The sequence below is a fragment of the Nothoprocta perdicaria genome, unplaced genomic scaffold (assembly GCF_003342845.1).
Source record: "Nothoprocta perdicaria isolate Ctin4 unplaced genomic scaffold, notPer1 scaffold_1, whole genome shotgun sequence".
In the NCBI taxonomy this organism is placed as follows: domain Eukaryota; kingdom Metazoa; phylum Chordata; class Aves; order Tinamiformes; family Tinamidae; genus Nothoprocta; species Nothoprocta perdicaria.
The window spans coordinates 4,011,354-4,036,333 of record NW_020454093.1 but is presented as its reverse complement, the minus strand read 5'-3'; the positions used below and the strand labels follow the sequence as shown (position 1 = coordinate 4,036,333).

Below are 24,980 nucleotides of genomic sequence, written 5' to 3'. Positions count from 1 at the left end.
GCTGTCCCCCAGCCCCTAGCATATGCCTTGAATTTTCAGTGTGGGTGAATAGGAGGGAAACTATAACGTAAATGTGAACCACTCAACAGCAATGCAAAGCATGCTATGGAACATGCCAGGAGCCACACAATCCACACACTCAGCCAGCTTTGTGACAAGAGTGACAACATGACACTTGAAAAGCCATCTCCCCAAGCTGTCAGCAATTTAGTCCCTCCCTGTCCTGAATCTCCCACAGCAGGAAAAGCTGTGGGCTTTGCAAGAGCTGTATCTACTAACACTGGATTCACTTGCACTACCACCAGCCAAGGCACTCGCTACATTATTCCATACCCAAGACACGTACAAACCACATTGCTCCTTCTCCTGTTAGTGGACTGCTGAGATATTTGCACCAGAAGCAAGTTTAAGGGGATCCACTTGAACACGCTCAGCAGCAGCCTTGCCTCATAACTCTGAGGAGCCAAGGCCAAGAGCATGACCACGCACACCCTCAGGGAGCACCAAGCCTCTCACAGCAGGATGTTTCCAGTTCATTCCAGGAAGCACAGGAGCACACAGGCTCTTTTGCAAATTCCAGGGATTGCTGGACCAGTTTTAAAGTCTCCAATCCCAGTGCAAGAGCTAGGGAGGCTGAAGGCACTGGGGATTTCTAGCCTCCTCAAAGCAATAGCAACATCCTCCTGCTCTAGGAGCACGTTTGTCAGTCAACCCCATGTTTCCAGCAGTGAGGTCCCCCAGGTCCTCACCAGCATCTACACAAGGATGTGCTATAAAAAAAGCCAGCAATTATGTAAGCGTTGCTACCACGCTGCGCACAGCTGCAAGCTGCTGCTTCTCTCCCTCTGATCTCTGAAGAGCCACTCATCTCCCCACAGCAGCTTCTGCAAGGGCCTGGGCAAACACTTCTTCCAAAGATCAACAGCTCTCCAGGACACGAGCGCTGGGAAAGGGGGATCTCGCCATGTCAACAGGACATTCCTGCTTGGGAACTGCTGGAGAACAAATTCCAGCAGCCCAGGTAGCTTCCTGCCCCAGCCTAAAGCAAGCGGTTGCATGACCCTACAAGAAAGGCCCTCTAACGCTGCACAGCAGCCCAGCTGCAGTAGCAGCAATAGGAGCGTGCAGTACTTGCAGCACGACAGGGTTTGTGCCAGGCCAGCAGCCCCAGCAGTGTCACACACAACTGTCACAGGCCGCAGCGAGCAGAGGGGACACTGGCCCTTGGTCACACTGCTGGCCATGGGTGCCAAGTCCTGCTCAGTGTGCGCAGGAGCCCCGAGGAGCTCCCCGTCCACCCGTGCCACAGTGACTCAGCTCCTGCTCATTCCTCCTGGAGATAAGGCAGCTCCTGGCGACCTCAGCCTAAACTCCCCAGTAGGCAGGAGCCACAGTGGGCGCTCTGGGGAGCATCTGTTTGATCTGGGAGGCAGCTAATCCCGTGGGTGGAACACAGGGACAAGCTGCTTTCCAGCCTCCCACCACGCACATGACAAGCGGCATAGGGGGAAGCAAGGAAGTGAAAATGTCATGGGGAACCCATGAACTACAAAGGGGAACCCATGAACTACACCAGTATGAGGATGGTGAAGGGATTTCAGGCCAACTTCCAAACCAATCCCTCTTCTATCAAAGAAATTCACAAGGCATTTTTGTAAGAAAGTAGTGCCCAAAACAAAGGTGAGAGGTTTTGTGAAAGAGGGCTGACTCTGAAGAAAGTGCACTGTTAGCTTTAGCGCATGCTGTGGGACAAGTGCCATGGGATTTAGTCTCCAAAAAACAAAGGTCACAGCCTTCATTACTCAGCACCATTATTTGACAACTACACACACTGAGCAATGACTCATAACATGTTCAAGTGCTATCTGAACAACACCATTAGCAGGTCAATAAATCCTGTACAGGAACAAGAGTTCTCCCACAGCAGAACAAGAGTTTGTCCTTTAGATCCTAATAGTAAGGCTCTTCATACACAACTATTACTGTCTAAGCAATTATTGCATTGCCTGGTATCACTGATACTGCATATAAAAACTTTGACATGTCTGCACAGTCACATAGATATCTGGAACAAAAACACTCATATTTAGCTCAATAGTTTGCAATCAAACATCTAGGTAAGTGTCTCAGGGTCAAGACATGAGCCTAGCATTCTCACTGAGCAGTATCTCTCCGCAGCCTGAGCTATTACAGAGACAGGTGGAGACCTAACTGTGACTCTGCCAAGAATTTAATACCTCAGGAAGCACCGCAGTTTCAAAGCCTTGGCCTTCACAGAGCTTATGCTAAGATCCCCCACCAGCACTTTATTAGGCTTTAGCTAGGGAGCAGTGCAAAGTCAGTCTGCAACATGCCATAGGCTGCATCCAAGAGGGACATTTTTTTTTTTGACAAACCTGAAAGCAGGTCCCCAGGAAGCCTCTTAACACTTTTTGCTCACAGTCAGCTAGATGTACATCTGTATTACAATTTTATGCACTTACCTCTAAGTAAGTTTTAAATACTCTCTATAGCCTAAAGTGACTTAAAATTGAGCATTTGTGTAGCATTAGGTTACTCTGCGCTCCCAGGGCTGCAGTGCTGTTCCTGTCCCCCTCCTGGAGAAGTAGCACAGACAGGTAGGCTTTGCTCCCTGTGCTCCTAGGAACACTATCAGCTCCCAAGCACCCTCAAGGGTCCCACAGTCCTGAAACTGGAGCAACTTAAGCTTTCTATGGGTTTACAGTACCAGGAAACTGGTAGCTTATAACTGAGCCAGTTAAGCACTTCAGGGCTTGACCTTTTAAGCATATTAACTGAACGTACATTTTTACACGGCAGCTTCCAGCTGTGATCCCATCAGTGACCAATGCTGCAAGTGGCAATTGCAAACCAGTTTAATAAAGCACAGCACAATGAAGGAGGCAGGATTTGGAACCCACAATGGAGGATTTTATTTCCTATTGTAAAGAAACAGAAAAAAACTGCAGATTTACATTTTCAAAATAAAAATCATTACTGAAAAGAAATCCCCAAGACAGTTTTCCTCCTGTGCATCTCAAGTGTCTAAACACAGCCCCACGACTAAAAAGAAAAAATCTTAAAATGTCTTTTAATTATGAAATTAAAATAGATAGCTTTTAAAATCAAGTGTTTTCAAATTGACAGAAAGACAAAGGTAGTAAAATGGGGCACCTTTTGGTTCAAATAAGAACTTACAACAAGGTATAATTTCCAAGAAACAGAAAAATGTCCACTTAACTATGAATGATTATAACCCTATTCAGCCACAGCTTTACTAGTAGCATGGTCAGCATTATATGCCACCATTTCCATCACAGGTAAAGCCCTCAAAAGTGTATTAGCCTTTATAGCAAGGTAATTACGTATCTGTAAAGAACAACAAAAGCCAAATTCAAGTCAGTATCTGATATTATAGGTAGCACAAAGATATTTTGGCAAGGAGAATTGTGCTCAGTTTTTGGGTTTGAGGATACATCTATTACAATCGACCTCACGCAATATTTTTAAAACTGCAGAATTTATGATATTTTGGAAAATAAGACACTGGGCTTGTGATACAGCTATTGATCACTATCCACCTTAAACATACAACATGCAACCCAAGGATTTTACAAACCATATTGATAATGTCTTCCTGCAACTCACTCTACCTTCTCTAAGCACCAGCTTATATTGTTTGATGGAAGAAAACCATACCTGACTGACTATTCACTCTTCTCACGAGGTTAGGAATAATGGAGACTACTCATTTTCCTCTCTTCTTTTAATATGCAATAAATATTCCTTAAAAGCAAAGGTAATAAGGCAAACAGCAAATATGAGCAATGAAAAGGAACCTGATTTATCATTAGCAACTACTTGATGGGGGGAAGGGACACAAATTGGCCAATCACTACAGCAGAACAAAAAGTTTTAGTATCAAATACACCACCCTTTTCAAACATCACTGATCTCTGCAGATATTACAAGCCTGCCCATTGTGTTTAAAAACCATTTCCTATTCTATATACTTAAAACAGCCGCTGCACCTAGCGCAGACGGTACTATTTGCAGAAGCTACAGCTACCAGCAAGAGAGGATTCCCCTTTCAGGTTACTCTTTTTATTAAAGGCAGGCTACAGGAAGCAAGTGTGCAAACAGTGGCTTAAAAAGCAGCTGAAGGTACACATTCTTCCCCATTTTAATTAACTCTGGCATTTTAAAATGCAGAGATGCTACAAAACAATGTTTTGATTATAAATACACAGGAAATACAGGTCCGCATGGCAAGAAGAGAGGAGCGCAAACCTTGCCACACTCCGGAATACAAAGCCATGTTCTGCCCCAGTCTCTGGTTATGTAAGGGTGGGTGGTATTTATTCCTCTTTATTCATCTTTGATAGGGGCTAACACACATTGTATTTATACACTGCCACTTAGTTGGGACAGTAAGGGCTGCTGCTGTTGCAGCAAATGCCAACTAAATGGTTAAAGGCTGCCCTTGTTTTACCCATCCCAGCGTGTTATCCATGGCACTGCTAGAAACCTCTACAGGGCCAGGCCAGGGGGCTGCCCCAGCTCAGGCTGCCCCCGTCATGAGCAGGGAAAGCTGCTCTGTCGGCATAGCCCAGCTGCGGGAAGGCCGCTGAGCACAGCCCAAGCCCCACGTGCTGCAACTCGCCCCACGTTTGGTGAGCACAGCCCCGCAGCCTGCGCCAGGGCCGCCCCGGCCTTGCTGGAGCCCGGCTGCCCAGGCTGCCACACTGCTCTGCAGGGCCCCACTTCGGGTTACGCTCAGCTGGTAGCTGCGAAACACTGCGACCGCTCAAGGCCGGAACCGAGGCTGCAGCAGTGCATGTCCTAAGCGATCAAGTGCTCCCAGAGGGCAATAACTGTGCTGAGAGAAGAAATACAGCATGGTGGCTTTGGGTTTACAGGTAGACTTGATCGTGTAGGCCTTTTCCAACCCTACTGATTCCAAGAGTGTTTTCCTCATGTGAAAGGGCATGGCTGTGCACCTCTGACAGCAGGAGCTAGGAACTATGCTGCTACCAGCTACAGACATACCTGGCTTGACCATAAGTTGGTTGTCAGCGCTTGTCATTGGGTTTTCTGGGTAGGAAGAGCCCTTTTCTGAGGGAAAAATTACATGCTGCGCCTGAGTTGCGCCCCAAAAGCTCACCAGAAAGCGGCAAGTCTGACTCAACCTCTTCCCAACATTTTCTGGAAGCCGCCCCAGGGCCTGCACCATGACCTGCTCACTACTGCCTGCCTCGGCACAGCCCACAGAGTCAAACCACTCGCTGCAACGTTTCACCTAACTCTGGTTTCCTGCCAGCCTGAATCAGACAAGCACAGAGCCGGCCCAGCACCAGGGCAGGCTGGTTTGGGCACAGGAGGACATGGAGCTCCACTGCACCACATGGCACAGCTCCACCCCTAGCAGGGCACCAAGGAAGTACAAGGTCCATTACAGGGAAACTGCCATGCCTCACCCCTGTGCAGCAGCAGGCATTTGCGATTAATACCAAGAGAAAAGTAAATATCACGAGAAATTTAAGAGTTAAGATACAGAGATACTTCCAGGTATCTAACAACCTCAAGTTACTGTTTGGCCTGCTTACTGCAGGTCATATTACTTGGTATCAGACTTAAAAGAAGCATTTCTTCTTCTAGAAGACCACTTATGACATGGATCAATAGGAAAATAAATACAAGAGCGGGTCCACCCATAGCAGATGTCAATTCAAGTCTAATTTTAAAAATAACTTTGCATTTCCTTACAAGGTGTCCTGGGACATTTCAGATGCAGACCTAGAGAACTGCAGTTCAAAGTAATAAATGGCCTTGGGAAGGAAAAAGAAACAGCACAAGATAAATAGTAACAGAATAAAGCTGAATTTGAAGATTAATCCTGATTCCCCTCTTGCCAAAAGCCAGCACACTGGGCAGATGCAGCAAACCTGAGAAGATTCTTAGGTAAAACTCAGAGCTCGTCTCAGAGCAAGGTCTCCCGGGATGGCCAAGCTGTTGTAACTGCTCAGCAAGACAAGGCTGCTCCCTCCCCTCTGCTCCCTCCCCAGCTCATCCTTGCAGTTGCCTCCTATCCCCTTCCTCCTGCCAGCACTGCTGCTGACCCATGGATCAGACTAACGTGCTCACTAAACCACTAGAAACCTAACCCAGCAAAAGAGCCACAAGGCTGATGTCAGTGCAGTCCACAGGCTCAGCCAAGACTCCCTTTCACAAGCACATGCTGGGAGCAAACAGGAGTGCCCGGAGAAGACCGGCCCTCCTGGCTGAAGCAGGACACAGGCCGACTGAAAGGTGTGAACAGGGACGTGGCTGTGCAGCAAGCAAACAAGAGCAAGCAGCAAACAAGAGCAAGCAAAGGAAGCAGGGGTTGCTGCAGGAGGTGGGGTAGCATGATAAATAGGAAGCCAAAAGAAAAAACTTTTATAGCATCCCCGTGACAAGATAACTGGCAGCTAGCAGCCCCACAACTGCTAGAAAGTTAAAACTTGGTGCCCTGCAGGGATAGGGAGGACACAGAGCTCAGTGTATTGTTTTACTGTTAATTCCCAATTAACTGCACCAGATTACTTCATTCTAGGGATCCTACAACGTGTCATCACATCGAAGCAGTTTTCTTTTCCAGTTTTACAGCTTGCATTACTGCCTGGCAAAGTTCCAGCTTCCCTTTGCAGCCAGAAATTTATGGGAAAGTCATCCAGCTAAAAGTTGGAAGTGGAAGCAATGCCATCAATAACTACAGAGTGGAAGTGATAGAGTTACCAGTGGAAGACCAGGCCAGCAAAGCGAGCACAGCAGGCATTTCTGACAGCAAAATATGTTTTCATATGTGATTACAGCTCATCAAGCTACGCCAACAGCACAAGGGTATTCCACCTTTTTCTCTGCTCAATAGTCACAGAAATATTGCTGAACATATGTTTTAAGAATAAAGTGCACAAGGATAATAAAATCCCCTGTGCTCTTGCAACCAGTATTTCATCACAGGTCATGGCTTCAATAGATGAAGAGACTCAACTAGTAGGTTGGAATTGCTAAAGGAAGAGCAAAGTTCTGGTTGTTTCTTATTGCCTGTCCTCCATTGAGGATATGGTTCATTAGCCCAATGAGATCCTGGGTCATTTTCTGCTCTTTTGCCAACCTGAATCACTTCATAAGCACAATCCTCAAGAAGGGAACAGGACCATGTGGCCAGTGGCAAGACCTTCCCCAGTTAGTCACAAGCCTGACTCAGCTTCTCTCAAAGCCACAGTCCTCTGTTTTAGTGCTCATCCCTTATTTTCATTTAAGATAGTCACTGAAAGTTTTCATAATTTTTAAACTCCCTCTTTGAGTTAAAAACTTTTTCATACTTGGGATTTGTTTCTCTAATACTGATGTGCTATAAAATGCTAATATGAAGTTAACTTAAATAATGTGGGAAATCTTAAAAGTTACAACACCCAAGCATACAGCTAGTCCAAAAACAAAGCAGTAAAGACCAGATATAAGTATGCTTCCATTTACTTACCTTTTTGCTTCTTCTAGGTGGCAGAGATACTCATATGCAATGTTCTGACGCCTCCTCTCATCCATTTCTTCCGCTGAAAGTCTTTCATCGTCCACAATAGCTGCAAAGAGAAGCCCACTCCAAGTTACACATAAGCCTGGGTAAGCAGGGGGTATTCTTAAGCAATTTTTCTGAGAGTCTGAGCAAACTAATTCAGCATAGATTAAAATAGGCATCTCCTGTCCTTAAAGTGTGCATTTTATAGCATGGTGCAGCAGGACATTCAGATTGTCAAGTCAGGAGAGTACTGTGAACTCCACCTATTCAGGCACATCTTGCTTTTGGTACATGGCTTCATTTGGGGTGAGAAGGAACACAAGAAAGCACACGATGCTAAGGCTAGGAGCCAGCAAGGTGTCAGCCTACACATGCTCCAAGGAGTTTGGGGACTTCCACATGAGCACTCAGGCCAGCAGTGGATGGAGCAACCCTCAGCAGTCGAGATGAGGACAGGAGGGCAGCGTGCATCTCAAAAGGGTGCAGCTTGAGCAACCTGTTAGACCGCAACCCAGCAAGGTGCGGGCAGAGGCGGGCAGGCCTGTGGCTGCATGGGGTATCACAGCCGCACGTGCTGCACCAACCGCAGCGGCTGCGGAGCCGAGGAAGGATGTGTCCCTCTGCACGGCCCCTACCTACTAGCAGCTGTGCCTTTAGTGGTCCCCTCTCTCTACAGGTCTCTGACATCTTAAATTCTCCTGGGAGTTGAAATGCCACCAAAGCGGGAAGACCCGATATTGGCACCCACTTCCAGCTGGGTTTCAGTGAAGCACGCAAGCTTTCTGTCCTCAGTTGTCAAGTGAAACCACATGAGCTGGCTGCCACCAGGGGAGGTGGCCCTGCCCTCCTTCCCGCTTCCCAGCCACATGTTCCCATCCCCTCTGAGGGCTGGCAGATCCACAGCGGTGCTGGGGAGCCAGGCAGGCAGTAACAGATGCCTGGGAAGCCTCGCTCCGAGTGAGATCCGAGCGCACGGCCGCAGGTGCAGCAGGGCAGCCCCACCGAGGGGAAGGGAGGGGACGGAAGTGCAGGGCTGGGCCAGCCGCCTTCTGCAGCAGCCCACAAGGAGCCGAAAACATCACACCCAGCCCTTGGTAAAACAGCCTCTCCTCAAATGCACCCGTAGCCACGACTTTTAGCTGCCATAGGGATCCGGCATGCCAGGGGCAAGCTCCCAGCCCTTGCCTCTCCAGATGCCGAGGCGCATGCCAGGGAAGGGCACTACAGGATGCAGCAGAGCTTTAGGAGAACACAAACACACGTGCATATGAAGCCTTGGCCCTGCTTCCTCAGAAAAAGGAACAGTAAAACAGCAAGTCAGGTTCCCACCACCACGCACTGAGGATATGAAAATGCTTTTTCCAAGCGCAGATCGCCTGTACTACAGAGTCTTTTGCATCAGTGCAACGTGGTGCTGCCAAGCACCTCTGCCCCAGGCTCCCCAAAGACACGAAATAAGGCACACTGCATGTGCACCTCTTGGCCTGAAATCAGCACACATCTTAGTATCATGTCGCTACTTTTAGCTCTGCAGTTGCAGTTTTAATCACCACGGGCCCTCACCTTCCCTGCCTTTTGAAACAGCTCTTTCTAATTGCCCACTTTTACACACAGATAAAACATCTTGCTCCGAGTCCCTTTCAAGTCTCCTACTCCAATAAGTGTGACTCACTCTGAGCGAGTTCCAAGGCACCCTAATCAGCTCATCAGCTGTTACAAACTGGAGCACGAGCTCAGACTCAAGCATGAGATTGAGCTCCCAACACTTTGCATCCCAAACCGGCTGCAGCCCTCGCCCAGGCCGCAGGGACGAACGCTGCTCCCACGCCGGCACGTCCGCTCCGCAGGGAGCTCCTGGGAAGAGGGTCACCGCTGGGAGCGGCCGTGACCTCACGCACTGATGTGCTACTCAAGGGCATCACCCCTGGTGCCGCTGGTCACACTGCTCGTCTCCCCGACCAGCAAGGCAGCCACCAGGGTGACGGCAGGACATGCCACCATTCCGGCATGTCATGGACTGTCAGAGGCCCCAGGGCTGTTCCCATCCCCTGCTCCGCGCGGCCATCCCCACACGCTGCCCTATCGACAGGGAATTTCCCAGGCCCATCGGCTAAGCAGCCCTAACACTCTGCAATCTAGTCCTGGATCTATCCCACATCCACAGGCCCCTCCTGCCCTCTGCGAGGACACCCCAGGCCCAGTCACCCTCATTCCCTCATTAAATGTATTTGCCAAGATCAGCTCGGAAGGCGCATGAAGGCACAGACGGATATCATGGAACTATAGTAGCTGTTCTGCTCAGGGGCTCCTTTGGTAATGAAGGAAAGAGGCAAGAGCAGAGAAAGACAAAGTGATAGACCGAAGGAAGAGCAAAAGCCAGGAGCTAAAATCCCTCCTGGATACACAGGGCATTGGCCACAGCCAGGCTGTGAAGCAGCCCTGAGCACCAGGTCCTGGGATGGATCCATGGGCATGGCAGGGAGCACCAGCCCCTGGAGTGCCTGCACTGGGAGGAGGCTCCCAACCTCCAGATAAGATACTGACTTCAAAGCAAGGGTGATATCCCATCAAATGAGCAGTTAGGGATGCTAGGAAACTGCAATGGCCCCGGGACTGAGCTGTAGAGAATCTTATTTGATGACTTTCAAAATCAGCATTTGGTGGCAAAGACAACTGTCTCTGTCCACGGAATTCAGCATACGGTTTTCAGTTTCCAAACACTTGGAGCATGTCCACCCATCCACTCACATGAAATACAGCATAAAAGTGAGCAAGGTTTGAAGGCAGAAGACTCCATCAGGGGAGTGCTTGCTTCACAGGGCAAGAAATTAGTCAGAAGACTGAAGTCAGAAATTAGTCAGAAGATTAAGCCAAAATTCATTGCTGCAATACCAGTAACTTCTTGATTGTGCTTAGGCCTTGCAGGAGGACACTGCCGTGGCAAAGGGGTTATGGGGGTTAACAGGGCTGGGCTTCACCAGGGGAGCTCCAGGAGCTCCCTCCAGGCGCTGGAGGGAAGGCCAAGCAGGATCCCAACGGGCTCCAGGATTCCCGCTCAAAAGATCCAAATGCCAAAGGACAAGGCATACATACATCACACAGGAGTTATACGGGAAAAAACATATATCTAAAATAACTCCTTATATTTCATCAGTTTTATCAATCCTGGGATTTTCAATGTGGGATTAAAGAAAGAAAAAAGCCACAGATATTCCCACAGAGTGAATGCTATAAATGTGGACAGATTGCTAACAAAAACCAAAAAACGCCAGCGTGCAGCCAGCCTAAGATCTCTCCATTTCAGCTCACTTTACATGTTCCAATTCCATTAGCCAACACTTAAGACAAATATCAGTGTTCCCTCATTAGAGAGATTCCTTCATGGAAAAACACTGAAGGAAGAATGTGTAGAAAACACTTCATGGAATAGCAAGCAGCATTAAACTATCATACCTTGATTTTGAACAGCCCGAGTACTGACTTATTCTGGCACTTACCACAATAATGGGCTTCCCACATTTCATCCCTTCAGTTGAGTCAGTGCAGAACAGTTATCCTCCACCAGCAACTTCCAGCACTCCATTTATTTATTTATATTCTCACTCCATTTATTTCTTGCAAAAATCAGCGTGCTTACAAGGGCCACTTGAGAATGCTGTATCAGCTGCCATGTCACTGCTTCATCTTTCTGTGAAATATTTCCATTGCACCTACCAGCACCTCAGAAGCAACAGAACAGACAAGGCACCAGTGGGGGTGTCATTTTTGATCAAAACACTAATTCTCAAAGACCTTGGGTAGCAGCACCTCTCAGGCACGTAAAAGCCCTTTAGTTTCCTGAAGCTGCACCACAATCATCATTTCTAGTGATCAGATCAGGTCTACACGCTGCCCCTCGAGACATTATCTTGGTGACAATTAAGGGTGCCTAGGAAGAGATCCGAAACATAAGATGTGCTCAGTTTACACAGGCATTAAGAGCTGCCCTAGTGCCATCTATGTAAACGCTGCCCAAGTTCAGGGTTAACCCTCTTATCACAACCCTGACAGGGATTTTGAAGGTCCCAGGGTCAGTGATAATCCACATCAACACTGAGCTTTGCAAATCTTGCATGTTAGGGACATTTTATACTTGAGATGATACCAGGAGGTCTTTTCGACTTAACTTAAAATGGATTTCAAACAATCCCATGGATCTGTTTTTAGTGAGCTCAACTCAAAAACTCAATAAAACTGAAGGAATGCATGAAAAAAGTAACATTTGTTTTAAGTCTGCAATGTAAATTCACAGAATTATTTAAAAGGCACCATTCCAAGTTATTCAGGGATAACAATACCAGAAACAACTAGGTTGTGTTCTCTTAAAGTATTTCCAGCCTCTGAGTTTTAAGACGTACAGTAGCAATTAAGGGCTGCTGGTAAATCACTCTGACTGCAGTGTATGGCCACTTGCAACGATTCAGGAGCAGCACCGAGCTGCTTCCAGCAAGCAGAGCCTTCAGCAGGGCATTTTCCAGGGCCACCAGAAGATGAGTTGCAATGAGAAAGCCAAAGAGGAAGGGCACATTCACTCGCCCAGGCCACTTCCCGCCTTTAAAGGCCACTGGAGACTTGCCTTGAGGAAACTGAGATGCGAGCAAGGAAACAAGGAGTTCACAAGAGTGAGGGTCAATAGGCAGGACATAACAGGAGGGAGAGAACAAATCCTATGAACAGCAACAAAGAAGAATAGGTGAGACAGGCCTGGGAAGAAGGAAAAAAAGATAGAGGTGAATGCTGTAAAATGGTGGAGTTAAAAGAAACAGCTAGTTTTTAACCAGAGGACCACTGAATTAAACATTATCTAAATGTTTAACCCAGCCATAGGCATCCTGAGAGACGTTATGGAGAAGATGCACATGGAAAAACAGCCAGAAAGCCACAGGGCAGGAAAGGTGCTCGAGGGCACTGGCAAGAAGGTTGGCAAGCCCTGCACAAGCCACCGCCACCCTGTCCTGCCCCGTCCCCCCACGCTGCCCCCACACATGTGGCCAGGAGTGTAACGGAGCCTGCTGCACTAGGTCAAATAACGAGCACAAAGTTGAGAGCTGAGGAGGCTCCAGCCCTGGTGACCCTGGTGAAACCCAAGCCAAGCGACAGGCACAGGCAGCAACCCCATTTGCATGCGTCTGTGCCAGGAGAAGGAGCCATCGATGTGCAGCACGCGCCCTCATCACATCCCAGTGCAGTAGTTTAAAAGCCAATTGTATTTTACATGGCCATGGTGCCCCCAACACCTTAGGTCATACGAAGGCTTAGAACTGCCAATAAATTCAGTGCCACCCTTTCATTTCTAGGGAAGTCTGGGGCACTCCTTGCCCAGGTCCTCTGCACCATCAGGGCTGCCAGCTGCCACATCAAGGATGAGCACCAAACAACACAAGCCTCATAACCAGGACAGAGCTGTGACCGTGCAGGGATGCTAAGGTGGCTCATGGCAGCAGGGCAGGGGTAGATTCCACCATCCGATTCCACCACATGGCTCCTGGACAACCCAAGGATGGGACTGCGTGCACAGGGAGCAGGAAGGCGCTGCTCAGAGCTGGAGAGCTGCAAGCTCCAGCCTGAGCCTCCATCCCTGCTCACTAATTCACAGGGATCTAATGCAGCAGCTTATTAAACACGCAGCAGAAAATACACCAGAATACAGCAGAAACTAGAACTACATGAGCAGAGATAACTCAAAAGGCTGGTAAAATTGATTTTAAAGCACCAAGCCTCTACTACAGGATTTTTGCTGTTATGGTATTTGGCATCAACAGGCTTACCATTTTGCTGGAAAACATCTATCTTTGGGGAAAAAAATAGCAGCCTGATCAAGACTGCTTCCTACAGGCTTCCTCTGTCAGAAAGAGGACACAAGCAGCTCATGCTTGTCCCACAGCAGTATAACTGGTGGCTGGAGACTTCTCCATATGACTCTGGCTGGAGGAGTTCAGTCCATTCCCTTGCTCCAAGGTTTTTATGGAGAGGAAGACACCCCAAGCACACCAACCCCACCATAGCTGGGAACTTAACAGGGCAGATTCACGGAGAACTTTGTAATACGAATATCAGACAAGCATCGTTCCTCTGGCATGTGTCGACTCTTACCAATATGTAACTTCTGCCCTAACACCCTTAAAAATGACTGTGGCTTCTCCTAATCTAGTTATTGCACTGACAGAAGCTCTCAGGCTCCAATGTTCATGCAGAAATAAACACACATCTGGCGAGAGGACAGCCATTCACCATGCCCACATATAATTAGTGTCAAAGTCAGTTAGACCCCAGAACAGATTTTTCTTCTGCCATAGACTTAAAAACAGAAAAAAAAGACAAAATCTCATTTGAACATGGACAATGGGGAAGTTCAGTAAGAAGACATGTTAATGTAAAGCTGTTTGCTAAGCCGCTCCTTTCCCTGAGCTTTAGAGCCTTATTCCTGCACATTCAACCTCTAAGACATCTTCTCCCTGCTCTTTTTCCTTGCACTCAAGGGAAAAAAAGTTTATTTCAGTCGCCCGTCTGCTGCCACAAGTCCAACCACATCCATTTGCAGACAGGGCACTCTTAGGAGACATCAGCCTTTGGACCATCATACCAAGGGCCAATGATGCAATGTCAACCACAAGTCCTGCTTCCAGGGCCAAGTGTCAAAGCTGGCTCATTTCACAAAGCCTGCCAAGTGCCAACATTGGCAGAGGACTCCCGGAACATGTCTCCAGATACCTGAATTCCCACACAGTTTAGAGTGACACACTTAACCACAGGCACCTAAGAGGGCTTTGGCATTCAGCAAGCAACCACATGTGTGGTCATGGCTTTTAGCTTTCATTTTTCTATTATAGGTGTACACATCCACACTTGTAGACCTCTGGCTTTCTACAACACCACAATGAGATACATCAGGAAAAGTAAAAAGAGTCATTAGAGCATTATGACCTGAATTTAGTGCATAATGACACCAGAGAACAGTCATCTCCTTTCTAGTAAGTGTCCTCACCTAGTGAGGACCATAGCACTAATTTAAGGTGTCTTGTTTGGTTGGAAGAGCAGGGAGGCAGACTGAGTAATGGCAGTATGGAGGAGGTAAATGAAAACCCAACCCCAATTTCAACTAGCTTCAAAGCAGGCATTGCCATCTACAATTACAAACCTGAAATGCGGTTTATCGGTTTGCCTGCTGCCCGGCGCCTCCCACCTCCATTTACCTGTCAGCCAGTTTCTAAAAATACTTCAAGCAACTCCTTAATAAGACGGTAGCTGTTTATCTTTGCCTGTTTTGCCAGCTGGTCACCCCACAACACAACAGGTTTGCCCAAAGGTTGGGCACTCCAGAAACACCTTTAAACTGGAGCTCCTTTTTATTAGCAGCCTGGCTGATTTCAGTTCCTGTTTCATACTAAACCCTCACCCTACAATAACGCAGTAAGTCCCAAGCCTAAAGCAACACTCCTTGCTGATGGGGCGAGAGAGGCAATAAACAGCAATTACAAGTCGTTCCTCCCCCTTGCAGTCCATCCTCTTTGCTTATACGGCCCTGAAGTCCTTAGCACAGTAAAAGCTGAAGCCAGCTTGGAAAACGCTACACAGCTAAGTGGTTAGTCTGGCTGGAGGGCTTGCTCGGTGTCCACACACTTACAGCAAGAAGGACATTTTTCATGGGGATTTTAAAAGACAGCAATTTTGTGGAAAGGCGGTTGGTCAGATTAACACATCCCTGGAGATTCCAGATGTTCAAAATAGTATCACGCGTTCCAACAGGAATTTCCAATAGACTTTCCCTCTTCAGATGTTAACTTATGCAGAAGCAAGTAGTAAAGTGTAAAAGGCTTCTCTGTCACCTTTATCACTTCACTACTTGAAAACTTGTGATTTAATTCCATGTATTTTGGGATATTCACCACTATTGGCTCTCACTTCACTGGAATTACTTCACTTGCTGACTTTTTATTGCTGATATTCATTAACAGTCTTTTATTCAAGACAAGAGCTGTTAAGGCTTCACCAAATGAATTGAAGCTTGCAGAAAAATGTCTTAAGTTTTGTCATTGTCTTTTTTTTTTTTTTTTTTTTTAGAAAATTGCAACCAAAACCAACTCCCTGCAAAACTCTACATATGTTTTCTGGCCAAACCAGAACCTTGTCTGATCTCTTGTACCCTGAGAAACATGCCAAAGCTCCCCTGCATTGCAGACAAGGGACAGAACAGCAGCTTGTAGGTACCTACAGCTCCCTAGAGACAACCTGAGCAAAACACTTCATCAGTTCCTCCATATCACCGAGCCACTCGGACAAGAGCTGTAGCCCTCAGCAGACCATGGTCCAAACCATAAAACTCGAACTTAAACACCTGCCTAGGAAAAAACATAAGCAAAAGCATTGCCTAAATACTGAGAGAATCCGAAATATCCTGAGCGTGACTGCAGTGCAGAGACACCCAGCCCTGACATCTGATCTCAGCTCTTGCTCCTTTGGTCATTCCTCACCCTCTACTCCTGCCTCCCAGCCTCCTGCAGTCTCTCCTCTACTGAAATCCCACCAAGCCGCCTGCTTCATGCTCTGAAAGGCGTCTCAGAAAGCACCTCAAGTGTCACAGCACATTTTTTCCTTGAATATAAACATACATATAGGAATAAAAAAGGGAATGATTGTGTGCGCTATGAAGTCTGTATCCCTCTGCTCAAGGAACATTACCTTTACCTTGCAGAAATGGTTTACTTTCCCTTCCTGAAGGATTGCCACCGTCAGCACAAGTTTAAAGTCCCTGATTTCAGCTTTTTGATTTACAGGCACAAGAGCTCTAATCTTAACAGGGAAACGAATCCCTTCAACTGCTGTAGGCTAGAGCTGAAGTTTTACTTTACACCATAAAAAATAAACCAACCCAGAAGGGTTGAACAATTTCTATATAAAAGTTGTCTTAAAGTTCACAGGGAGATTAAAGCAAAGAAATCGAGGATATGAAGCTGAATATTGACACTAGCTCCATAAGCTTAGGCGAGGATTCGGATCTCTGAGCAGCCAGAGGCAGGGACTGAGAGTTGCAGCCATTCCCGCCCTTACCTTAGATGCTCCCAGCTCCCCAGGAAGGCAGCTCAGCTGCTTGGGAAGCCACTCTGAAGCACAGCAAATGCAGGGCTTGTTTCCTCCCCAGAGACAGCCCTGCAGGAGCAGAGACCTCCGGGAAAGGAGAAGGCAGCGGAGGGTCAGGCTCCCTCCTGCCAGCCATGCCCACAGCCACGTGGGATCCCAGGGGACACCGTGCCAGGCCACACTGAGGGGGATGTACCTTCCTCCCTCCTACCTAGGAAGGTGTCTGCAGGAGGAGGGTGAACACCAGCACCAGAACTCGGGCAACCAGATCAGAGGCAGCCTGGTATCAACTGTGACCTGTCGCGTGGAGCCTGTTTGGTCACCTCCAATGCACAGGGTTATCCAAGCTGGCCCCCCTGAATCCCAAATAGCCGCCGCCTCCTCCCGCTCCGTGCTCGCTGTCTTCAGGAGCCAGCACCCAGGCTGGAATGCCCTGCTTGGCAGGCAGCTCCCACAAGGCGCTTCTGGGCTGTTCCCAACACAGATGCCTGGCCCCCATTTCCCACTTCCATACACACAAATAAGAATTCCATTTTCCCTTCATTGTCAGAAATAGTTAGAACTATAGGAGAAAACTGAAGCACAAAATTTAAATCTCTAATCCTGGAGTTTCGGGAGAGGTTTGAGAAGAGCAGAACTCCATCTTGCACACAGTAGGTCTGATGCCCAACCAGATAGAGTCCAAGCTGCTCTGAGTGACAATGACTCATCTGCTACTGCACATAGCCCTGCAGAACATCAGATATCAAGCAAGCCAGATGCTCCTCCTCACCTATCAACCAAGGCAGCATTTTCATTGCCAGAACAAGACACTGACAGCTGCACGCACTACCAAGATGTACTTTCACCCAAATCACACCCTAGCAAGTTCCTAAACAAGCCACCTGACTTCCACTGAAGTAAGATTTCCTCTGAGCAGACACAGAAATGCTCACTTCTTGCCTAAGGAAGGCAAGACTACGTGCCTGGTATTTAACTTTTCAGGTTGTTTCTTGCTGCCAGCCCCCAAGCACCCTGAAAACTGAGGTTCTGATAGCAGAGCAAGTACCTGAGCACAAGGCAGCCTCTCCTCTGCCCGGAGTCCGGCTGGCCATCAAGTCCATCACGAAGATACCACACTCAGTGCCCGGTGAATTAGGTCAATGAGGAATAAGATACCAGGAGAACATTGTAAGCCTTATGAAGCTGCTTCAAAGCAAACGTTCCGCCCAAAATAGCAATACCAAGACCACTGAAATACAGGAAGTGTAACTAGCTCTCAGTCATTGTTATGGTAACCACAGTACATACCAGCCTATACATTTAATCTCAGATTAAGCTCTTAGTTTTCACATTTTAAAGTCTTTATCCAAGAAGGGAATTCACATCCCCAGTGGATGAACCCCAAGTCTTGCCCTCTCCTGCACAGGCACATTCTGTTTCCTTTTCCTGAACCACCCCTTCAAAAATGAGCACTCTTGGTAGAACTCAAAATTATGCTACTTAACTTTAAGTTTTGAGGGAGAGGAAAAAAAAAAAGGAAACAACTGGGTGCTATTGCCATGGTTCAACATTAGTGTTATGAGGAACTAGGGCTCTTGTTTTCCCCGTTACTACGCACGATATTAAAAAGTCACATTCAGCTTTCTAGAATTACTCGCATCAGCTAAATCTACAGCAAAGCTGTGTACTTTTTCAGGATATGCATCAAGCCAGAATTTGGGGAACAAGCCATCTGCCTGCATTAACTATGACACAAGCCGTGCACTCTCCAGGATCTTCTCATCCATTTATTGGACACTTATTACCATGCTCAGATGCGATTCAAGCTTAAGAGCTACACAGACACCCGAGCAAGTCAACCAGCCTGCACTTGCTCAGCAGCCACACACCCAGGTGGGACCAAGGTTTGTGTGCTGAGGCTCTGCACCACTTACTCTCCCAGCCACTACCATATTAAAGTTTGTCCCCTGTTGTGTTCTCAAAAGTGGTCACCAGAGGAATTCAAGCTCAAATGTAATGAGGTAGTGTTTGCTGGGTGCCTGATTTTGTTAGCAAGTAGCTAACCCTTTCTCCTTGGTAAAGCTGTAGCCCACACACCCCTCCTCTGAGCTGAATTCCCTCTTCCTCTCAGAGCCTCCTATAGGCTGTGTGAGTTTAGGCTACTGCACGTCCATACTGAGATTTCAACACATTTCTACTACATTGCATTAATATCATATGCAATCTATTACTTTATTACTGCTAATAATTTACTACTAAATGGAGGCCAGCCAGTTATTCAAATCAAAAGTGGGTAAAACAGTTCATCTCAAGAAAAGCCACAGAAAAAGTAGTACATAGCGCAAGCCTCGTCCTGTCCCCACAGCTCAAGAGGAATGGCACTAACAGAAGTGGACTGGAGAACTATTGCATCTTAATTTACATACAGGAAATATTTGATTTTATTCCTCCCTCAACTAGCCTGAAATTGAGACAGTTTCCTAGAGTTTCCTTCACTTAGGGGTTTATGAAGCTGCAGGATTAAGGCGACCAACCCGCCTCATTCAGCACATGGGCGCCCAGCAAACGGAACAGTGCAGAGCAGGCGCCCTTCCCGCAGCCGGAGCGGCCCACGGGCGCCCTTCCCGCAGCCAGGACTCGGCACCACGGGCCGCGTGAGGCACCCAGGGTGGATGCAGTGCACCCACATTGCAGACCCAGCGTTAAACACGCTCAGCAGGAGCTGCGCTTAAGTCCTCTCAGCTCCCCATCCACAGCCACCAGGGCTCATCCCAGGCCTAGCAGCTGCCTTGTGCTGGTGGCCCCAGCTTTGGCCTCATCCTGGGAGCCAGCATAGGGCCCAAAACAATCCTGTGAAGGGAGCCCTGGCTGCCCCTTGCTGCAGCAGGCGACCTGCAGAGCGCACAGACCCACGGCTCCAGGGCAATGGGGACACCGGCCCCACGCGCAGCCCCCCGGCCCCACTCCAGCACCGCCACCGCAGGGGCCTCAGCAGCCCGAATGCAGCAGCAAGCGGCAGCTCCGTGCAGAGGTTGTGTCCCCGCAGTCACACGAGCGTTGGGGCCCGATCGCTGAGGACGCGCGCAAGCCCTCAGGCCCTGCTCGACACCTGCAGCAAGGCACAGGCCAGAGGCCTGGCCTAAAGGGCAACACTAAGGCAGCCCTGAGACACCAGGAGCTTATTTCAGCACAGCAAACCTGCACTGCCTTCAACTTCCAGCTGTTTTGCCTTATTTGCCATCACCAACCAGCCTACCAGGTGCACATCTTGTGTGCTTACCTATGGCACTGGGGATGAGGGTGTCCCTGCCACCTCCCCAGGCCCCAGGGCAGCAGCTTTTGCCAGCAGCGCTGGTTGGAGCTGTAAGGTGCTCCCAGCATCTGATCCCTGCACTGCTTGTGCTCATCCTGCCCCTTGGCAAGTTCAGTTATATCAGGGACCGGGTAGCCCGGATGCAACACCCCCAGGTAAGTGTTTCTGGGTGGTGCCTGCAGATTTAAGTGCAACTGAAAGAGCAGTTTTCATATTTAACACTGAAACAGGTCCCTGGCAAGTTCATAAAGGTCAATTACTTGCTTATACATTTCAAACAAAAATTCAGGAGGGAGAGACATGCGCATTGCTGGATCCCCCCAACACCACCCAAATCAGCATCTCCCTCCAAGGAGGGCCAGGGTGTCGATGGCCAAAGAAACCCCCTTTCCCTCCACCTCTGCAGGAGGACGGAGACCCCATCCCGTGGCCTCCTCCAGCCCGTCACTGACCCCTATCAGCACAAACCAGCTGCTTCCCCCATCCCCAGCTGGGGACACGAGGCTGAATCACCCTGTGGCCAGCGCTCCCCAGAGCCCAGCCTCGGTTGGGCTCAGCTTTTGGCTAAGCTTCAGCTGTGTAAAGGCAAACACAAACGTAAAGCTACAGCAAGTGCTGACCTGTGAGCAAGCAGCCCAAAATCTGTCCCACACCCCATCCCTGGGGCCCATTAGTGGGGGTCCGTGTCCCTCCAGGTCCCCCATCATGGACCACTGCCCTTTCCCTCCACAGGGATTCGAGGATGTCTCCCCAAAGCCACCAAAAGAGTGGCAGCAAGTGAAGCAGAGGCAGCAGGTTAATCATTTCCTGCAAGGCGCAGAGGGCCGCAAACACTGCTTGCTTATCATCCAGGTAAAGTATGACACACCACTCCTGCCTCTCACTGTCGTTTCCCACCATAAATTTAAGACTCTTCCTCATAAAACAGAGCCAAGCTGCACCAGCAGCTCTAACAGACAAGCCTCAAGCCAGAACTACCACTGTGCAACTGAAGTACTGGTTTTAGCAGAAAAAGCAACCTGCAGCTCCGCATACTTCCTGTTGTGTGACTCAACTCTGGGGCTTCAGCTAGCACACTGCTGCGTGCTATAAACTGATTCCAGTTTAATATTAATACTTCCTGCTCCAGCAGCATTCAGGGAGCTTGAAGCAAGCTGCGACACAGCTCGGTCCTCTCCTTAGCGAGGGGATTCAGGGGAACGGGGCCCGGCGAGCCACTCCTGCAAGTGAGCTGCACGCTCTTGACTAAACAAAACAGTTAAACTTTTCAAGTCCTCATTCAGCGGTTTAATTATTAGCAACATACAAAAGAGAAAAGATAAACAGTGTCTGGCTGCCAAATTACACCCATCAATAAAGAAAGACCAGAAGAGAAGTGTTCTCAAAAGCCACAAGTGCTACAAAAAGTATACACCCAAAAATATATATATACATAGGATGCAGTTAAACCCTTTTTTCTTTTAAGTACGATTTCACCCATCTGTTTTCATTTAATGAAGCCCTATGAAAGTTCTACCAAGAGATCTTTCCTCTGCAACTGAACAACAGCCATTTGATTCCCCGCGCTGGCTGCAGACGTGCAGAGCAGTGAGTTCACAGGTTCTGCACTCAGGCAGCTTTAGGAAAGGCTCTGGCTCGCAGGCTCTCACATCCTGCAGAAGTGGGAGCCTCCGCTGCTCCGTAGAGCCGCAGAGGCTCCGTTGCACCTCGGAGCCAGGGGCAGCTCCGCTCACAAAGCTCCACACCGGCCCATTTGCCTCCTCCACCAGGCACAGAAGCTGCCACCAACCCCATTTCCAGGCTGCAGCAGGAGAAATGAAGCTTTCTCCAGCTGTCTGCATCCAAACGACAATGTTCCCAGCTGCAAACTCCAGCTTTGTTACACACTTCTTTCAGAGGGGGGCAAAATTCCACAGATAGCCCCAAGGTATTAATTCCTGACCCGTTTCCCAGCACCTCCTTGTCAACACCTTTGATGATGATGCAGAAACATCTAGTTTCTCTAGAAAACAGGGCAACCTGGGGCACAGTAACCCAAGCACATTTATTCAGCTACACTGAGCGTGGAAATGCCTGAAATCCTTTGCAAATCCAGACTTTTACAGCCTAACTCACTGTAGCTTTATTACATTCCTGGAAGTGTCACGAAGCTGTTCAGACATTTCCTATAAAACATAAGCAATCGTTTGTTCCTGACCATAGCTTTTAGGGAGACCTGAAGGTGAGCAGAACCTGAAGGTGTTGGGAAAACAGCCTTCTGCTGCCTGATTTACTCTCCCTGCATTTAACCCACAAGACACAACACTGTCTGATTTCTGCTTTTAGAAGTTTGCCATCATCTTGGTTTTCTCCCCATAACACTCGATGGCACCAGGCACATCCATTGCATCTCTCACTGATACCTGGTGTTTTCTTCCAAGCCCAGGTCTCGGCAGTGGGGTGACGGCTGCAATCGACGGTGCTGCCGAATTTTAAGCTGTTAACAGAAATTGGAGCTGGAAGCACCTCTTGGTGCCTGGCTCCTGAAGCCACGGGAATTCAGCACAAACAGCCCCAGAGATTTCACTGAGGTGCTGGGTCCCCTTGTGCAGCACCCCCTTGAACTAGCACTGGAAAAGGACCTTGAAAACCATCAGCTCCTAAATTTTTGGGGGGCAGTTGGATATTTTTGATTTACTACATTGCCAAAACTTGCAACAAAGTTCATTTTTCAGGAAGGGGGTAGGCCTTCTCTGTTACTCTTGCTTTGAGCTACAACTTGAGCTTGCTTAACTAAATATAAGCTCTTAGACCCCAATGCTACACACCCAGAAGGTGCCCATGCTTTCTTCTACAGAGCTGAAATGCACAATAGCTCTGTGCTAGGACACATGTGGAACTATCACCCTCATTAAAATACCAATTTCCTTCAGAACAACCTCATAACTCTCCCAGGGGCCGGTAGGCAAAGTAGAAAGTCCAGGTTAGACTAAATGCTTGAAACAGCGCTATTCCACTGGAGCAAGGAGCCTGAGCAACCCGAGAGCCCCGTGTGGACAACACATTAACTGTGCTGGAAGAGCCAGCACGGACGCACCGATGACTTGTGTTTGCCAGATCCAAAGTGCAGCTTTCATTAGCAACTGCACAAGGCACAGCTGAAGGTACAATGGGAACATACAACTCACACCTGGCTTCACCACAGCTCCAGTCATGCTGGCATGCTTATTGTTAGAGACTTTTCTTCATTCTTGCCTTTTTTAAAAGTTATTTCATCCCTCCTCGTGCTAACAGCAGACAGTGTGGAGGAAACACACTGGGTTCTCTAGATACAGCCACGGCCAAAGCAGTGCTTAATACACACACTCAGCTGCAAGCAGGGCTATGGTTTGCAGGAGCCAGGGCGGGTTTTGTTGTTTTCTGTTTCAGATTGTTTCTGCTGGTGGCATTTTTAATTGTAAGGTGTGAACCTGGTGTATTTGGGGAAGTTTTGTCCTGTCCTCTACAGGAAGAGGATCTGGGCAAAACAGGAGGGTGTGCAGCAGCCAGAGCTCCTCGTCCTGGGAATGACGTGTAGGGATCCCGTGGGAGCGGGCAGCACCGATCCAAGGGGAGCAGGACGAGGAGGGGAGGTTCTGCTCCCTCTGCTCCAGCAGCACGCGCAGCAGGAGGAGCTGGGAAAGCAGCAAGAGCTGCAAGTGCCGCCTTGCTGCCCAACAAAGCACCGGCGCAGAGAGCACAGACCGCAGCATCAAGCCAACATGCAGTGCACTTCACCAAGGCCGTGCTTTCCTGGGCAAGAGAGGCCCAAGGTGCCATCAGGCGCCCCGAGCACCTCGGAGCAAGGTCACCACGTCACCTTGCTGCAGGGCCAGGAAGCCGGGCACAAAGCACGAGCCCTTTGCTCGCAGGCAAAGCCTCATCCTTAACCATATAAAACTTTATGGCGGAGTCGCAAGGGCTGTATTTATGTCCGGCTTAGCAAGTCCTGGGAACCAGCCGGACCTGAACCGTGCAGCAAGCACCTGCTGCAAGGCCCTGGCCGCTTCTCCATAGGGCTCCCACCTTCCCGGCGAGCTCCAGCTCCTTCCTGCCAGCCCCAGCTCCCCACGACCGGAGCCTCCTGCCAGGCACGGCCAGGGCGCCAGAGGCAACCAGGACGCTGGGTCACACATGTGCCCCATCAGCACCCGCACTTTGGGAATGTGCTCCGGGAAGTCCGGGGGGCACCCACAAGCGCCAGAAGCAGCTTGCATGGCCACACACAGCCCTCCCGGGAAAGCTGGCGAGCTCCCGAGGGGAGCACAGAGCAGGATTTGCATGGAGCAGCCGGGTCCACAGGGTCCGCGTGGGGGCCAGTGCAGCGCCGGGAGCCCCCGCGGCCGGGAGCGAGGGGAGCTGGGGCTCTTCCCAAGGGAGGAAGCAGCCAGCACCGGGGCCGCTTCCCACCTCACTCCAGTGAGGAGTTAAAGTTACGGAGCGCGCACCCAAAGTTACAAAGCCATAAAGCCGAGGTTTTCAAACGGTAATCCACAGCGCTTACAGCGCTGGAGCCCACGCTCCCGCGCCGCAGCCCGGCGCCACGGGCGCTGACCGCCGCGGTACAGAGCTGCGCCCGGGGCTGCAGCCGCGCGTGGAGCCCGCGCCCCGAGCCACGCGGAACCCGCGTGGAGCCCGCGCGGGACGCGGTGCGTGGAGCCCGCGCCCCGAGCCACGCGGAACCGGCGCGGACCCCGCGCCCCGAGCCCCGCGGTGCGTGGAACCCGCGCGGAACGTGGTGCGTGGAGCCCGCGCCCCGAACCCCGCGGCGCCCCGCGCCCGGCACCGCTCCCGGCCCGCGCCCACGCGGGAGCTCCGCGCGCGACCCCGGCGCCACTCACAGCCGTAGCGGGGCCGCTGCAGGGGCGGCAGCTCCTCATGGTGCATCCTGATCCGGATCCTGATCCCGATCCCGATCCCGACCGGGCCGCGGCTGCCGGGGCGGCGCTGCCGCCGCCCGCGCTTCTTATGCGCCGGCGCCGCCGCTGA

The 24,980-nt window shown here is 49.6% G+C and overlaps 1 protein-coding gene across 3 annotated transcripts in view; it reads right to left on the bottom strand.

Moving 5' to 3' along the window:
- IQGAP2 (IQ motif containing GTPase activating protein 2) overlaps nucleotides 1–24,881 on the bottom strand; it is a 110,299-nt gene extending 85,418 nt beyond the window's left edge. For all 3 annotated transcript variants that reach the window (XM_026036531.1, XM_026036544.1, XM_026036537.1), the window contains exons 1-2: nucleotides 24,833–24,881; nucleotides 7,526–7,625 (exon numbers count right to left, since the gene is read on the bottom strand). In XM_026036531.1, coding sequence (XP_025892316.1) covers nucleotides 7,526–7,625; nucleotides 24,833–24,878 — 146 coding nt within the window. In that variant the 5' untranslated portion in view covers nucleotides 24,879–24,881. The remainder of the gene's footprint in view (nucleotides 1–7,525; nucleotides 7,626–24,832) is intronic.
- Between the last annotated feature and the right edge of the window lie 99 nt (nucleotides 24,882–24,980).